The sequence below is a fragment of the Cajanus cajan genome, chromosome 8, assembly GCF_000230855.2.
Source record: "Cajanus cajan strain Asha chromosome 8, NIPB_CcT2T_4, whole genome shotgun sequence".
Taxonomy (NCBI): domain Eukaryota; kingdom Viridiplantae; phylum Streptophyta; class Magnoliopsida; order Fabales; family Fabaceae; genus Cajanus; species Cajanus cajan.
The window spans coordinates 19,697,509-19,716,745 of NC_138524.1; the positions used below are offsets into that span (position 1 = coordinate 19,697,509).

The 19,237-nt window shown below is 29.6% G+C and overlaps 1 protein-coding gene across 1 annotated transcript; it reads right to left on the reverse strand.

The window, feature by feature from the left end:
• Positions 1 to 9,839: 9,839 nt before the first annotated feature.
• Positions 9,840 to 14,010, reverse strand: LOC109793033 (ABC transporter G family member 9). The gene is made up of 4 exons (XM_020352497.3): positions 13,692 to 14,010; positions 12,370 to 13,156; positions 11,528 to 11,853; positions 9,840 to 10,728 (listed from the first exon to the last, which is right to left on the reverse strand). The coding sequence occupies exons 1-4, from the start codon at positions 13,797 to 13,799 to the stop codon at positions 10,063 to 10,065; spliced, it is 1,887 nt and encodes a 628-aa protein (XP_020208086.1). The 5' UTR covers positions 13,800 to 14,010; the 3' UTR covers positions 9,840 to 10,062.
• Between the last annotated feature and the right edge of the window lie 5,227 nt (positions 14,011 to 19,237).

Sequence of the window (19,237 nt, forward strand, 5' to 3'; positions counted from 1 at the left end):
TTTACTATTACTTTTTTAATTATATATTTGATAATCAAAATTTCACTTAATTTATATGAATTTTTAATCGTATTATTAACTTCTTTAATATGAATTTATTATGTAGTCAAATAATCAATAGGGGTGTTCATGGATCAATTTTTTCAAAAAAAAACCGATCCAAACCGAACCGAATCGTTTTATAAAAATGGATCGGTTAACCGATCCATTTTTTATAAAGTGGATCAGTTTGATTTTTTTAAAATATAGATAAATTTTTTTGAAATTGGATCGGTTCGGTGCAGTGTAGCTATCCACTTTTTACTCATATATGAATCGGTTTTTTTAAAAAACCAAACCGAACCGAACCGATCCACTTTGTAAAAATGGATCGGATAACTGAACTGATTTTATAAAGTGATTCGATTCGAATTTTTTTCAAAATGAATCGAAAATTTAGATTTTTTTGCACACCCTAATAATCAATGAACATGAATTATAATAATATGTGTAGATGAATTGTAATAATGGCTAGATACTATTATCCATTTTTATGTTGTGCAGATGATCTACTAACAAAATAACATTCGATCTTTACTGTGTAAAAATCCATCGAATTAGTAATAATTATAATATTGCGCATATGATTAATTTTTAATTTAATAGACCGAAAAATATCCATGTCAAGAAAAGAAAACCAATAAATTGGTGTAGTTGTTAAGACCTTACACTCAATTTGTCAAGAGACTCAAAACAATATATTTGGTAAAAAATTCTTTGTTCAATTTCAACATATCATATGCGAAAACACATCATGCTAACATTAATTACGTTATTGCGAGTAAAATTAGTGTACGGATCTTATAGTTATAGATGCTTTTCAAATATGATATAAAGAGTGTGTGCTTTTACGAAGTAAAAAACAATTTATTAATTTAAACACCAATTAAGAAAAAGTAACTTAACCTTAAGATGTGATCACATCAAGAAGGACGTACGAAAAGTAAAAGGCAAAGCAATAAGTTAGCTTATGCGTTTGCATGCTCCATTTGGCAACGCGTGGCACTTGGAGTGCAAGTCCTTATCCACTTGTGATCTTTCCCTTTGTGGCTTGTGCTCTTTTTTCAGAACTAGGTGTTTCTTTCACTCATCAACCTCTAAGGGCAAGCTTACATGTATTAATTGTGGGTGGGGCATTGATCTTTCACTAGTGTTCACAAAAAGTAGAGAAAGTGACTTGGTGGGTCGTGGTCAACATTGTGGAGTGGTGGGATTCACTGAACTATTATCCTTCGATTGATGATGTTGTGAACGTGGACAACTTTGGGTTTGGGATTGGAAAGAAACAATGGAAGGACGTACATAGGCGTGCCCTAAGGTTGGTTGCGTTTTGGTCAAACTATAAATGTGAAAGAAAGGATAACTCCCAACAACAAAACAAAAGCTCCCTTAGAGTGGGAGATTGGGATGAGGATGGATGGATTTGGGATTAGGTATAAGATCCAATTTAAGTCACGTTCATTATTAGTTTTGGCATTGATTTTTTGAATTAGATAATGATTTGTGAGTTTTCTCTAGTATTAAATAACTTTGTTAAAATTATTTTGTAAAATACTTAAGAGTAGATAACATTTTCCTTTTCAATGAGATACATTTTTAATTTTTGATTTAAATATATTTTTAGTTCTTCAATTATAAAGTAAATTTATTTTTAATCTATCAAATTTAAAAATTGATCTTTTTAATTCTTGTTATTTCAAAAAATCTTATTTTAATTCTTGTACTCAAATTTAACTTGTTAGGAATTCTATTAAATATTATCGCATAAAATTTACATATTGGTATCCCTATTAATGAAAACATATTAAAGTCAACTAATACTACATAATTGTACCAATTTATTACTTTTGGATGTTATTGGTGACCTAAGAAACTAAGACAAGATTTTTGAAAATTACAAGGATTAAAAATAATAATTTAAAATTTAATGGACCAAAAATAAATTTATCTCACATTTAAAATATTAAAAATATATTTAAATTCTAATTTTTTATTTTTATTTTTTTTACGTTGAAATGAAGGGTGACATATAAAATAAGTTTGATTTATTGGGCTATCTGTTTTTTTTTTCTCATCGATATCTAATTGATACATATGATAGAGAATCAAACTTTTATTAACATGTTTAAATAATTAAGTTATCTACCAATTATGTTAGACCTTGTTAGCTTGGATTATTTAGTTTAATTCACTAACTTTGCAAGTTGAGCTTGGAATTCACTTGTTGGACTTGCATAGCTTACTGTGTTTTGGCTCGTTAAAAAATAGATGGTGGGCTAGTGTTGCCTAACCCTTTGACCTTTTCTAATTAATATTTTTATTGATTTATATATGCTTATATTTTTAATTTTAGTTTAGTTAATTATTTAGAGTTTGAATTGTAAATATGTAGATAATAGTTACATTAAATATTCAAAGGAGGAATTTTTATCTCTCATAGTAATCTTCCCTAATTTAAGTAGGATATTCTCTAATAAATGATGGCGTACATAATTCAAATAAAAAAAACACATTTTTTGTGTGTGTATAAATAAAAACATACATGATTATGTAAATAAAATACTAATAATAAGATGTAACTCATTTGTCAATTTAAATTTTATACATATTCACTTATTTGATCACATGTAATTAAGATTACATTCAAATAAGAATTACTATATTTAGATGCATGTGTAATATATTCAAATAAGAATTACTATATTAATATGAATCAAATAAGATTTTGAATAAATATATTATGAATTATTTCATGAAATCTTTTCGTAACCAACTATACATTGAAAAACTATTTATCGTGATGTATTTTAACTTCTTTTTTTTCTTCTCTTTTTACTTTCAATATATTACATATTATTTCTAATATATTACAAACTTTTTATTTTTTATTATATTTTTGGTGGGCTATATTTTTTGGCCCATATCTCTTGAGCGAGCAAACCCACCTTGCAATGCTTATGATGAGATATGAGTAGAGTGGGCTTAAATGAGGCAAAGTGACTTGCTCCATGAAGGGAATTATATATTTTGTAAAATCTTTAAGAGTCAATAACATTTCCCTCTTTAGAGAGAGGTTGGTATTATACATTTTTAATTTTCTTTTTATGTTAGAAATTAAGGGTGACAAAGTGCATTAGATCTATTGGGCTATTCAACTTTTTTTTTTACAACATATATTCTCTAATTAGTAATTGGAGAATAATTCTTTTTAACATGGATAGATTATTGAAATGAGTTTTGTCTCTCTCAATAAAATCTTTTCCATATGCATAATTAGATAATTGAACTCATATTAGCATGCTTAAAGAAGATAATTATTTACCTACAATGTTTGACCTTTCTAGTTTGAGTTATTCAATTTTGTCTTTCCCAACAATTTTTTTTATATTGACACATGACAATAACAAAGTGGTGGTGACAACGATAAAGATAATGATAATAAAAGAGATTGATGATAATTGTGAAATAGTAATAATAATGATCTTATAAAATATAAATTTTTTAGTAAATAAATAATCAAAAGACATCATACTAAATTAGATTAAATTTAAAATTTGACACCTTTATGTCATTTTGACTATGTGTAAATTAAGATTTTTAATTCCGTTCATAGCTTGAAAAGTGCACAAGGCTGCAAATTAACACATTGAATATCCCATTTTATGGCCATATTTGTTTAGTAGGTTTGTGAACAACTTAGGATTTTCTTATCTCTCATGGGACTCCTTAATCATCTAGAGTACCATAGAGCTACATTAACTTTCTTTCATTGAGCTGATCATTCGGATAATTTTATGCAGGATTGAAAGTGGATAGAGTTGAGTTCAATATTAGGTTTAGATTAAGTTTATTCAATAAGAAATCAAGTCCATTATATTGAGACAACTTGATAATCATTATTCCATCGAACGTTTTCTCTTCTGGATCCTGGAATAGCGACATGTACTAAATGACTTGTCCAAGTCAAGGAACTAACTCCGAATAGTCCTGACAAATGATGATTGAGGCAGGATTCGACATTTTTAAACCACGAAACGCTCAGTTTCCATTTTGGTTGCAGGTGTAACCAACCCGCCATTAAAGATATATTCAAACTTGTGTAAATGTCGTGAATTTTCTTGTTTGTAGGTGAGTTTATCCAACATTCTTTAATTTACTCGAAAATGATATTGAGTTGTTATGTAAATCACCGAATTCTCAGCTACAACATAACAGTGACGTCGAGACACGCTATTTTTCCTGCGCATGCACTATTTCTGTTTGACACTTTTGCATAGCCACACTTTAAGAAAATAATGCAAATTAAAGTCAAATCTACCCAAGAAAGAAAAATGAAAAGTCAACTGCAACTATTACCGCAAAACGGGTTACAGTGTGGATATCAATCTTCAAGTTTTCATCAAATCATTGACAATGTGAGATGCAACCCCAAATGATCACATCAATGTTTTTCATTTGTGTAGTTTTTGGATTCAATCATACTTTAACAAGGTGTTTGAATACTATTTTAAGAGGGTGTTTGAATATAAATCTAAAAATATATTTTTTAAATTTTTTATTAAATATTAATCTTTATTTTTAACAAAAAAAAAAGATTTAAAAACATTTCTAACTTATATTCAAACGTAAATTCGATTTCATTCAAATTCAATATTTGCATTAGCACAGCCTTAATAATTGACTGCACTGTAGACATTATTAATAACATTTGTCAATTGTTATTAATTAGCTCACGTACTAAACATGCACCGTACTATCTTTTTTCAATAATGATAGTTTCTCTTCCCATCTTAACTATACTAATATTTTTTTTGTAATATATTACAATATTAATATATTTTTTTTTATCATTCTGTATATTATAGAACTATGTTTTACATTGGTTAAATTAATTATTTGGTCCTGATATTTGACTAAATTGGCTCAACTTTTGCTTTTAATTTTTATATACTTCAAAATTCAAGGTTTTGGCCGACCTTTCTCTATCTCTTTATATATAAACATATTTTCATGTTTTAATCTTTGTGGTTAATTTTTGGCCGGTGTAAAACAGCTACAAAAATAGGTATATATATAGGCTAAAATATCGATGGAATAAAACATTGAACTTTTAAGCATATAAACTAAAATGAATAGTTGACACAATTATAAATATTAAATATATGATTGATAAAATGTAATGCAAAGTTTGAATTTTTATTATATACGGCTAAAATTTAAAATAAATTATATATATAAATAAATATTATGTTTGAAGATATAAATTATATTTAAAATTTTTAAATAAAAGATATTTTTAAATATATAAATTATATCGTAGATTTATGATAAATAATTTATGTTGTAGCACAAGATTATTTTTATTTATTGATAATTTATTTTAAATTATTATAATTTAATTCATAAATAATTATAATAAATAAAAATCAAAGTTAAAAAAACTTTAAAAATTTTCTCATTAAAAAAAATCCTTAAAAATGCTCTCGTGTATGGTTATTGCCATCCCTTCCTTGATCTCCCATATAGTAAACCTTTTGTTGGGGTTCTTCTACTTTTACCTCACATCAACCTTGAAGATGTGTGTCTTCACATGTCTCACATCCACTAATGTAGTAATTAAATAGATGCGGGTGTAGGTGCATAAATTTACATTTGTTGCATCTATCGTGGACGCATCTTGAATGTCTTATTGAGCACCTCGATCTATTGGATTAGGAGTTTATTTTGGGCAATAAGAATTGCATTGTTTGGCCCCAATTATGAAATTCGTTTTAGTGGTGCAAATATTAAACTTTGAGATTCACTTTGAGTGCCAACTATGATCTAAATAATAATTGTGGCTTCATTTGACGTCTTATATTTGATGTCATCTCCAGCTAAGGCATATAGGATGAGCTTTGTGTGTAACATCAATCCAGCTAAAAGGGTGCACATCTAGTCAAACTTGTCTAGATAATGGCTCAAACACTTCCTCAACAAGTAGCGGTATCTACTCCAAGCCTTTGATAATAACATTAACTTCTTGTGACAAGGTATTGATGACAATCGTTGTTTGTTTGATCTTCTCAAGAAGGAATTACTTCTTGAGAAATTTGTTGACCAAGTCCTCCCATGTGGTGAAGTTGTTTGACGAGAATTATTGCAACCAATAGTTGGCCTTTCCAACGAGTGAAAAAGGGGACACTACCAGCCATATGGTGTTATCGGGCACACGACCCTAATATTGCATGGTTTGCAAATCATGATGAACTCGAAGAGATGGTTATGAGTACTCCTCATTGTTCGCTCCCTAAAATTGGTTCCTCTTATATGATCAACAACGCCAACTTGATCTCAAAGTGTGTGGTTATAACTACAAGCCTAATGAAATTGTTGAATTCGTGAGTGTAAGAAGCTCACAGAAAAGCAACCAGAAAAATAAGAAGGAGCAATTTACGTAATGAAATACCTCTGTATCGTATTATATATGAATATAGTAGCATGGATTTCTTACAGCATGAAAAATGAAGGCTAACACTTGAAGCAGTGTAGCAGATACAGAGAACAAAAGAAATTTCCCCTAAGGGCCAAGAGAGAGAAAACAGATTCTAACCACCCCCCCTCTTTGCCTCCTCTCTGATCTCTATATAGATACCCCCACTCACCACACAAATTCCTTCAACATTTGATTGGGCTTCCTTGTACGCTCACTTTTTCTGCCAGCTTTGATTTCCTCATTCTTTTCCACCTGTATATTTTGTGTAACGGTTTCCCCACGTTCGTTTGTCACCCAATCACCATTCTCCTGTGACTCTTTATCCAATGACTCTTCTACCCTCGTAACAGTGAGTCCCTTGTTAGTGTTGGTGGAGGTGGCAGTGGAAGATGTTGCTTTTCTTCTTTTGCCATTGGTCAGAGAGATGATGTGTTTTGTCTCACCTTTTATTTCTTCCTCCTCTTAGCGCCGTTCTTTCAACAAGTTAATTTCCAGGTTGTTATGAATATTTGCAACCTGAGTTCTACCTTGCACAAACAAATCATGATCTAGAAAAGAACAAGTGAGATCTAATAAAATAAAAATCAAATCAAATAAAAAAAATAAAGATAAAATAAAAATAAAAGTTTGTAGAATTTAAAATGCATCAAATTGAAATTAATCAATTATAGGACACAAGTCACTAGAAACAACCCCATTAGCTTGTTAATCTTTTGGAAAATGTATTAATTTTTGCAAATATTAAAATGAATAGAAGTCCAAGTACCAAATCCACATATACTTACATTACGATTGATAATCTAATTAAACGCTAATTAGGGGAAATTTATAAAATGTTGTTTGAAGAATACATAAAAAGTAAAGGAATATTTTTAGGATTTTAAGAATAAGAAGACAGATTAAAAAATAATTAAAAATTTATAATAAGAGATGTTAGAGATTGATTTCACCAACCTTTCTTAGCATATCATTCCATTTATTATTCAATTTCAGTTATTATTAAGTTAATTTAACAACTAAACATTTTAACCCTAGTCCCTTAAATGAGAAATTCTAGGTTCCTAAATAAAATTTCCAATCCCTTAGTGGAGTTAATTAAGCAACCGTCATTAAGATTGAAGGTCAAAAAGTTGACTACCAGTTCTTATCCTATTCCTAGTAATCAACATTATTAGTATTGTTCTCCATATCATAGTTTTAAAAGGGATTTTCAACCTTAACTAATTCTATGGGATCATGTTAGAAATGACAAATAAACTCGTCTTGTGACTAATATCCGAGCTTATCCTGACTTTGACAATGAATACGTAGTTTGATTAGACATGTGTACGAGTATGAGTAATACTCGATTTATTAAATTGAGTTCGGGAACGGGGATAGATATATATTTATCCACTTCGTACTTGTCTCCATTAATTTACCTTTGAAGAAAAAAGTAACTATGGTAATTTATGTAATTCTTACTCTATTTTTAAATTTATATTAGATGAAACTTAACTAATATAATTTTATAATTATTAATCTATATTGGAATTATTTTTTTTAGCAAAAAAATATTTAATTAATTTCTGGATAGGTACAAATATACATGATACTCTGCGAGGATGGAGATGAGACACAAATTTTATATCTATCAAGTATCAGGGACAAGGATAGGTATAAAGTATGAACTTGGAGATAAGGGTGCTAAAAACTGCACCTACCCCGCCCTATTGACATACCTAAATCACATAGAGGGTGGTCAAGCCAAAGTACACAATAAGAGAAGAACAAAAACAATTAACTAAATAAAAATTTTAATTGAATAAGAACAGTAAAGAGTTACATGGATTCAAGCAACTACATCAATCCCCAACAACAACGGGTCAATTAGCCACTCATAGCTAATGAGATTGCACAAAGAAATAGAGGAAGACATTCAAGAACTTTGTGATGCCTAATGTTAATCACTTTATTCTCTCAAATCTCTTTAAAATATACAATATGTGAAGTGTCTTTCTATTCTTTCCAAATCTTATTTTAAAAATATTTTAAATGGACTTTCTTTTAATGTGGGTTTATAGTGTCTACTCACTCAAAGCAAGCATCTGCCTTTCTTGAGCAAGTACTTCATTAATGCTCCTAATGATATCTATACTCTTGTTCGCTTAAGGTGCCAAGTGGCTCGCTCAAGTACATAAGGTTGCTTTGGGCATGCTTCACCTTCACCCTTAACGACAACTCCTTAGGCTTAATGCTTTTGGTCTTATCTCGCTTAAGCGACCAAGTTGATTCACTTAAGCGAACTTGTCATGTTCAACTTTTGTCTCTTATTGGCCTTAGTTTCTTCCTTCTTCCTTGTAACTCAAAAACTAACAAAAGACATAAAAAAGAACCTAAAATTTAAAAGAAATATACTAATTAAACATGACTAAATTAAAATACTTATTCTTTTACAAAAAACTGACTCTAAAACATAAGATATACTCAATAATTTTCTAAATTAGATTAAAGATATTAACTCAATTAGCAATTATTATTTGGCAATAACAAAAAGTCAGATGTTTATCACTTTTTGTTGACAAACTACTCTACCTTATCACGATTCTTCTAGTTTCTAGCAATGTTGCTAAAATTACAATCTTATAATTGCAAGATTGTGTGGTTTTATAATTCATAACACCTTGTCCGTGCTGGATCGTGTGTATGATCGGATAGAGGTGACAAATCGAGGTAAAATCGGATCTTGTGTATACTTCACCAACCTCCAATGCTAAGCCCACTCTAGTAGTTCAATCTTTTTTAGTTTCTTATTACTCTGCACACTTGCACGTGGTAAGTTTTGCAAGTTGGTTTTATTCATTCAGTTATGGTTTTTGACTTGGTCTCAAACTATTTGCAAGTTGGTTTTATTGTTACTAAACTTTGAGACTAAAATCACTATATATATATTGTTTCTGGTTGAGAAAATAAACTTAACTCAAACACTACACTTACAATTTATATTCTAAAATTATCTCTCCTCTTAAAAAATTATTTCTTACAATTTATATTCTAAAATTATCTCTCCTCTTAAAAAATTATTTCTTATTACTAAAAGTATGTTTTGGAGCAAAGCATATCAAATTAACCTAAGAGTAAAGTAGGATGTATGGCACATTATATACTTCAATCTTAACTTCTCTAAACTATTCTTCTTATTTTGTTTTACTCTTTATTATTTTAATTTCATCATTTGTTGATATAATTTCAATAATAAATAATATATTTTTATTTCTTATTTTCATTTTCTAACAATCATGTCATACAAAATAATCTATAATTAAATGATAATATATAAAATAATTTACATGGTCAATATATTATAATTAAGAGACACAGAGAGTGAAGCCTTTTCAAAATCACCATCACTATTAAGCCAACAAAGCTTTAAAGATTTTCTTGAGCTACTAAAAGTTTATATGGATTAGCTACTTCCTTATGCATATAGATGTAGATTCTCCAAAAGAACACCAAGAAATGTCTCAATAAAAACAAGTAATACTACATTAGAATCAAAGAGAAATGTACTACTCCAATTTCTTTGTCACCCCAATCCTCATAAGAGCACAATAAGCCACAAGTCTGTAGCCTATTAGCATTATGAACAGAGCCAATGCAGCAGTGAGTTGCCCTTGTAAATGCAGCCCCATTTGCTTAATCATAGGATATTCTGCTATTAAACACTTACCACTAGAACATGGGTATGTGCCACTAGACTCATACTGAGACCCCATCAAGAGATGGTATATGTAGTAGTTGATGGAAAAGTATTTCAGCCATGCCATAAACTTTGGCACATGTTGAACATAGTATCCACCAACCAGAACAGAAGTTAGCACAATCACCGAGGCCAGTGTGGTTGCGGATTTCTGGTCCATTACAATAGCACCAATTGCAAGGCCTAGCCCTTGTGAAGTTAACACATTGAGTAGAACACTGAAGAGTGTGTATAAGAAGTTGGTGACATTGTGCTTCAACCCTGCCATCCAATAGGTTATGGTGAGGAATATGGTGGGAAGCACAAGCTCCATTGGAAGGTCACTCACCATCCTTGACATGAAATATGAAGAGAGCCTGTACATTCCAGAGGATCGTTCCTTCTGCAGCATCATTAGCTCTGGTGGGAAGGTGAATATTGCTTGGTAGAGAGGCATGCCACACCAGAAGCCAGTAAGGAAGAATAGAAGCCCAATCTGCAAGTACACAGAAATTGAATTATTGTTTTGTATACTGAGAAAAATGGTAAAATGGGACCCTCAGCACTGACCCAACTAAAAGATTACTGAACAAGCCTAAATTGCAAATAATTTTATACAAACAAAACTTCGCAGTACTCCTTTTTGAGGGCAACTATTTTTAGACGCCTTTTTGGGCTTGCCATGTGGTCCGTGGCCACTAAGCCATGATAAAGATTCAACTATTGCTATATAATACCCTTTATGCATAGAGATATGTGACTAATTATGCTACTTTTTAGCGTCAAAGTGTTTATGTAAGTGTTACCGGATGTTGGTCTGGATGGTCTGAGCCTTTGTTCTCACCTGAAGCATCCACCATGTTCGAAGGTAAAAAAACCTAGGAACACTACTCAACTAATTTTTAAGTGCCAAGATTTTAGTGACATCAGAGAAATCAAACACACCTTCATGAAAAAGATGAGAATTCATTTTGGATCCTTAATCAATTGTGTAAACTTACCTTGTCAATTGAAATATTGTTGCAAGCTTACAAATTACTCTATAACCTTAGTCATTCATGACTTAATTCAGCTCTTTGATTAGCCATACATATTGTTACAAAGATATTTTTGTGTTAAAACCTGGCGATAATTCAGGATTATAATTTCAAGTCTTTAGAGAAACTATATTCACATATATTTACTTTTGGTGAGTCCAATACTACATCAAATTGAGCTAAACATGACATCTTATGAGCACGTATATAATGTATTTTTTTAAGTGGGACTCTTATTTATCTATTGAAAGTTCTTACCTGATCCTGCAAGTGTGAAATATCACACTTATACCACATTGATCCTGCAATAAGAGCAACAATGAGGACCTGACAAATCCGCAAACCAGAGAATGATTCATACTTTCTCTCTTTGACATGTCGTTTTAGCAGCACAAGAAATTGCTGCAACCAACTGGTAGGCCATTCACCAAAGTCATTGTCTTCAAATCTACCCTCACTCTTATCATAGTCAGTAATTTCATGAAGTACCGGTTTCAATTTGGCATCGAAGTAGGTCCTATATGCATAAATCAACTTATGCTTGTTTAAGGCATGGTCCTCATTCGATTGATCAGTGTAGACACCTGCAAAAAAAAATTCCCCATGCAGCCGACTAAGAAATTAAAACCGAAGCATTTTTTAAATAAACATTAATTAGAGGCTTAAAGCCTAGATAACTTATTTTTATCCCAATGTTCTTTAGCATATTTTCTGCATAACTATATGAAATACTAACTCACAACAAAGTGTTCATTTCTAAGTTCTATTTTTGATTCCCTAGATTATTAGTCCATGAGATTGGAAGCATTGATCACTTTAGAGTTCTTTACTTTCTAAAATTTCCATTTTGCCTAACTTTGTAAAATTCATGCAATTTAGTCCTTAATGTAAGCCAAAATTAAATGAAATGAAAAGGAACTAAAAAGAATGACTTCTAACATTGTTGCCTTATAATCAGAGAGTAATTTGGAGATTTACTCAATTAATATTGAAAGTTAGAATAACTGAATTTATACAAATATATGTAGGTGCTAATAAAAAAAATGATATTTTGAACTTATGTCCATGCAGAATAGAGTCTGATAGAATAAACAGCATACCATTTGCTAGATCCAAAAGGAAGTCTGAGGGGTTCATGGCCATGGTAGGGACAAATCCAATATTAGTAAAATATTCCATAGCTTCAGACCCTTTTCCAAAATACAATAGGTTCCCTTCTGAAAGCAGCAACACCCTGTGAAACATGTAGTACACCCTACTAGAAGGTTGATGTATGGTCATCACAATGGTTCTCCCTCCATTTGCTAGCTCCCACAAAGTTGACACAATCCTTTTAGCTGTTGTTGAGTCCAAGCCAGAGGTTGGTTCATCAAGGAACAACAAGCTTGGGTTTATGAGCATTTCTTGTCCAATGCTAACCCTTTTCCTCTCCCCTCCTGAAACCCCTCTTAGTAGTGGCCCTCCAATGATGCTATCCTTGCACCTGGTTAAACCAAGTTGAGCTATCACAGAATTTGCATGCACAATTTTCTCCTTTTTGGTGAAACTATTTGGCAGTCTGAGAAGGGCAGTGAACACTAGAGTTTCTGTCACAGTTAAGTGGGGATAGAGAACATCATCTTGTGTGACAAAACCAGTGCTCCTTTTCATTGCATTTGAGAAGGCTTTGCCATTGTAAGTTATGGTTCCATAGAGTTTCCCTCCAAGCCTTCCTCCCAAAGCTGATAGCAAAGTTGTTTTGCCACTTCCAGATGGACCTAACATGGCTAGGACTTCACCAGGTTGAACCATGCCTGTCACCCCATTCAGTATTACTTTCTCTTCTGCCTTTGTGTTCTTAAGCAATCCCCACTTTGTGATCTTAATTTTATAGATAACATCATGGAACTATATGCAATAAGTATTAAAAAAGATCAGAATTGATCCATCTTAAAGGGTGTTATCAATGACATATTTAGATAAATTTCTTTAAAAATATTTATCAGAGAAACAAAATAAGAAAGAAAAAAAAAATTAACTTCTCCCATATTAGTTTTTTAATTTTTTTTAGTTTATGTATAATATAATTATATTTTTTTTTTCTCTGTTTTTTTTTATAAGTTTTTTCAATTAAAATTTTCCAAATAGATTCTAAAGCTAGAAGATTAACCACAAATATGGGAGGGTCTAGGAATGAGAACAAAATCATCATAATTTTCTATATCATGACTTTGGCTATGAATATGAATTCATGTGGGGATAAATTAAGAACCAGCAGTGAATTTTCCATCAACAATGTCAGAAATATTTTTTTTTTTCCTGAATAATATACACGGGGCTAGATTTTAATTATGAGAAAAACATGATTTTTTAAGTCAATCCATGCAAAGAGGAAGATACTAGTTATAATTATGATGTAAACCCTTCTTTAAAATCACAACACCTTGAGAGTCACTGGAGGATTTGTCTTGTGAAAGATTTCAGGTGCTTCCTCCTGCAGTGTTGCTTTGTGATTAGTTTGAGACTCTAATTCTTCCACCTCCTGCTCCATCAATATTCAGTAGCAATTTTCAGATAAGAATAACCCTTAAATCTGTATCCTCTCTATATAAGAATAAAGCTTACGTAAGATACCTCAATGAGATAGAGTCTCTGTGTGCCTAAGTGATATTACTTTTCTCAAAATTGAATATGCGTGCTCATTTTCTTTGATGCTAGTATTAGTACACTACAGTTGGCATGCAGTTGTAGCACATTAATGTGAATTGTGGACAAAGAAAAATGATTGCGTTTCATTAGGAAAACGATGCATAGACACCCCGTAATAACAGACACCTAAAGAGAGAAAAGAAACAGAAGAAAAAGAAATATAAATGTGAGTAGATGATTAGGAATGTTAATGGAGTGTTTGCATTGTTGGATCATAGTTACCGAGTACACAATACAGGTACTGGTACGTCATGCACGTAGATATACGATGTGTTACATTTTACGTTATTATTACAAGACTTACTTTAACCTCATATTTACTTACATTGGTAGTGTATTTTTTTTTTTAACTATATGTATCTATTATTAAAGATAATCTTGTTTGAGTTAAATAAAACATCTATAGACAATAAAATCCTTTTTATAAGCATTAAATACGATTACATACCTCAGACTCGAACTCAAATTACTCTAACCAAACTGAAGTAATATTGTACCAGTTGAACCACATGTTCTTGGATAAATTAGTACTAAATGATATAATAGCGTATAGCAAGACTCCTATGGTTCTCACGTGATTTTTTATTTTTTATATATTAAAATTATTAAATATGAAAAATAAACAATGGCTGAGATTTTATCCATGCAGATTTGAAAAACTACCATTAAGTTATTGAGAATGAATACTATGACTATTATTGGTGTAGGATCTTGGACTCCCATTCTATGTGAAAAATAAGTCAAAATGTGTAATTCTATTATGTCTCATTTAATCAAGTTGAGAAGGGTCAGGTTAGAGTTAATAGAATGACTTATTTTGAATTAAAACAATAGTAAAATATAAAAAGAAAAAAAGAGAAAATTTCATTGTTTAGTTTACATATTCATCCGACAACATTTTTCGAATTACAATTGAAGATTTGTACAATATTAAATTAAGCTGATTTTTGAATAACAAATTCATAAAACATGATTTTTCGTTTTCAATGGTTTGATCGTCCAAAGTGGAAGTTAAAATATCCTTTATAAGCATCTTTCTCTCTCATATGTGAAGCTATCCAAATTCCATTCTTATTATAGGTTTTTACACATAGTTATGACTTCTTTGTCATCTCGAGGAAATGCAGTTGAAATGCCCTCATCTATTCCCAAAATGTTTAAAAGATGGTTAGAAACTATTGGTAAATAATTGACTAATCTTGCAGGCTGCAACTGGGCTGAGTCTAGAATAAAAATTATTTTTCATTCTCATTGTCTACACTGTTATTCTCACACATGTACTATTTTTTATTTTTGGAATTTATTTACAAAAATACTCTTGGCAGATCTCAATAAATTGTATCAAGATACACAATAAAAATAAATTTTGGTGGTATATTTTATTGAAATTCACACCATTGTATAGGAACTTAGCGAAAAGATGCGTTAGAATGTCATACGCATTTTAAGAGAATCTTATAAAAGTAAAAGTGGACAAAAGAATTAAATAAAAATGGTTATAAATCTACCTGAAAACAATTATGATACCAATTCAAAACCATATAATAAATAGGGAAAGCGTACAACAAAATGTATTATTTAATTTTTAATGATATGTATCTAAGTGCAAGCACGAGTAGGTGCCTTGTTGTACTGAAACCAAATCATCACTTTTCTCTTTCACAAAACAATGTCATTCGACTACGGATGTAATGTTTATGGGTTTACTTCTTTCTATAAAAGTTTCTGAAAAATGTCGCCACTACAAAACTTGAGTCCGAGTAGAACTCATCACCTTTTGGGCTAAAAGGAAAAACGAAAAGAATGTCTTGGCAGATTTTTATGGTTTATAGCGTGAGGGTTACTTGCTAGAATTTAGATGAGTGATACAAGCTACAACCATGTATTCAATTTGTTGTCCGAGTTTAATTGGCATTTCAGAAGATTTTGAACAAACATCTTGTTTTGGAGAAATTAAAAAAAAAAAGAAGAAGGTTTTAATGCACTTTTGTTAATCAAGTAAACTGATTTTAGTTTCAACAATTTTAATTAAACAATTTTCGTCCTAAACAATTTTAGTTTTTAAAGTATTACAATTTTAGTCCCCTTAATTTTTAATTGAATAATTCTAATTTTTCAAGTATTGTAATTATGTGATTTTAATTAGTCTTTCAATTAATATCATAATTATACAAATTTTTAAAGTTAAATATATTATTAATTTTAGTAATAATAAATATTATCATTTAATACATGGATGAAAATTATTGTGTATTTAACTTAAATAAATAAGAATTAGTATATATATAATACTTTCAAGATTAAAATTATTTAATTAAAATTTAAAATAAAATTACATTTTATAATAATTAAAAAATTAAAATTACTCAATTAGAACCTTAAAAACTAATATCAAACATAATTGTAATACTAGAGAGATAAAAAAAATGCAATCAAGAAAAAAAAAGCATAAATTCATCACAATAATAGAAAATCTATATATGGTTCGTTGTTAAAGAAAAATACCGATAACATTCTCATCCTAATACTTTTTTCAGATATAAAATTAAAAAAAAATGTTTTTCAATAAATTTGGGTGAATGATAAAAGAGTGCATGCGACAGCAGAAGAACTCCTCGTCAAAAGGAGATTAAGTGTTTTTTTTTTTTTTTTTTTTTGGAAGGATAGTAAGTTTGTTAATTAAAGAAAACCATGAGCAAATAAGTTACTTGAGTGCTTCAACATTTTGTTGGCCACGAGCATGAAGTCTGTGGATTGAAAACATTGGTTCATAAATAATTGAACCTATATTTAAGATGTCACTATATTGCATTAGCATTTCTTTTTCATTCATAAAAAAACTAGGGTATTAGGAAATTAATTATCCCAATATACCCTTAAAAATGGGTCGTATGTTTGGGTGGGATTTGCAAAATCGAGAAGAAAAAACTTGTTTAGTATAGCTTTCTCACTAAAAATATCATGTGTAGCAAATACTTCCTTAAAATAATTATTATAAATTTTCACAAACATACAAACATTACTATTAATAATTGAAGGTATAAAACCATAGCTCATTATCGCGTATGAATTATTCACTTTATGTGATAACTGGTTTAAATGTTTAATTGTTTGTTATTTCTATATATCAGCCAACCAAATTATATTAACCCCTTATTAATAATAAAATTATAAAAAAGACTAAATTACTTTTTCATCTCTCATTTTATTCAATTAGTTCTAAAAATTAACATTGTTACTATTGATTGGACAGAAAAAATCATATTGTATAATTTAAAAAAAAAAAAGTCTAAATTGAATATTTTAACAATTGGAACAACTAAAATGAACTAATTAACAAAAGAATAATTTAATTTTTGTATATTTGTTATACATGTACCATCACTAAAAATAAAATAAAATATCAGCACATTTGTTGACTCTCCCTGCTTTACATGTTTTATTGGATAATTTTTGTATGGGTTCAAATAAATAACTTGGGCTTAGCAATTACCAGTGATCACACACTTCTATAATTTACTAAAAAAATGAAAAGTTAAAAATATATCTTTAAGCATTTCATTATTATAAAATTATAAAGTAAGTCTCACTATAGTGGAAAAAGGGTCTACCACATTTGTTTTTATCTACAAAATTAGTTGTATAACTTGTAATATTTAAAGTTTTTTAAAATTATTAAAAAAATATTTTAATTAATTGAATCACTTTTAAAAAATATTTTAGAAACTTTTGATAATTATAAATTTTTTTAATTAAATAATAAATATTTGTAAAATTATTTTGTATAATATTTATTAAAAAAAATATGTGTTTTATTATAATTATTTTATGTATTTTATCTTATTTATAATTGTGTTAGGAAAAATATATTTATTTTATATATTATTTATAAGTTTTAATAATCGAGGGAAGTAAAGTAAAACTCTAGTTTAATTATTTTATTGGAGAGTTAAGCACAGGTTAGGGGGTTAAGAGGGGTTATGTCAATTCTTTTTCATTTCACACTTCTCATTACTCTTGTTTTACGTTTTGTGCTATGAAAAATTGGGAGAATTAGAAATTGATGGAGGTCACCACGTCTACACCTTTTGTTTAGCATTCATTAAAATAAGGAAAGAATGAGTAGCCTCGCTCTGAACATGAGATGTATGAGGAAAGGATCCCAAACTTTGACTTGTGTTTCTACTTCCCTTATGATTCTTGAGTATTCTAATTGAAGTTGTTGATGTATATGTATGTTCAATTGTACGTATGTAAACTAATCTTATAGATTTTGGATTGTCCATGGGTTCTTATGAGAACCAGACCCTAGAGAACATATGTATTGAGTTATTATGGATAACTGAAATGAGCATGTAGATTTAAGTAATTTATGACTTAATTGTATAGTGATACAATGTAATTTGATATTTTATTAATTGGATTTAGATTGAAGGTGTTAATAAATGGTATAAAGAATGTTAGAAACTTATATGAATGATATAATATCAAGTTCTAGACTATTGTAACTCACTCGAGCAACCTTAGACTTGCTCTAAGTGAATTTATCTCACTTTAGGCTCACTTAAGCGAGTCCTATAGAGAGTTTCTGGTAGCTGCTCGCTTTGAGCGAATTTTAGCTCGCTCTAAGTGAGTTAACCTTGCATAAGCGAATGATTGTCTCTCTTAAGTGAGTAAATGGTTGAATTTGCTTTTTCAGTCTCCATGAAAGTTGTAATCCTAGATGTTAGCTTTCAAATTTTATTCGAATCACATAAAAAAAAGGTTTATTACTCAGGTTATGATAAAATTAGTAAATATATGTCAAGTTGTCATATTTAAGCTTAAACATTGCGGTTTCATAATTTTTTAAAAAAGTACATGGTAAAATAAACTCTTGAAGTCAATATAAAAGTTTTAAATAATTATCTTAGCTTTCCAACAAAATTAAGATCAACTTGATAGAAACTACCTTAAAATATCTAATACTATCATCAAAGCTACAAAAAGATTAAAAATGTTAAAATAAGATTTTGATCCCTTACTTTTATTTTTAGCTTATTTTGGTTCCTTAATTTTAAAAAGTTACACTTTAGTTCCTTAAAATATTTTTATTAGTCAAATTGGTCCTTCAACTAACTTTTTGTAGTAACAATATTGACTTTCGACACCTTCACAACTTGACATGTGTCACTAAATTGATTAAATTAGAGAGTTAAATTAACGAAATGACCAACTTGATCTAATAGAGGTACGTAAGAGACTAAAGTAAAACATTTGAAGTTTAAGGTACCAAATTGA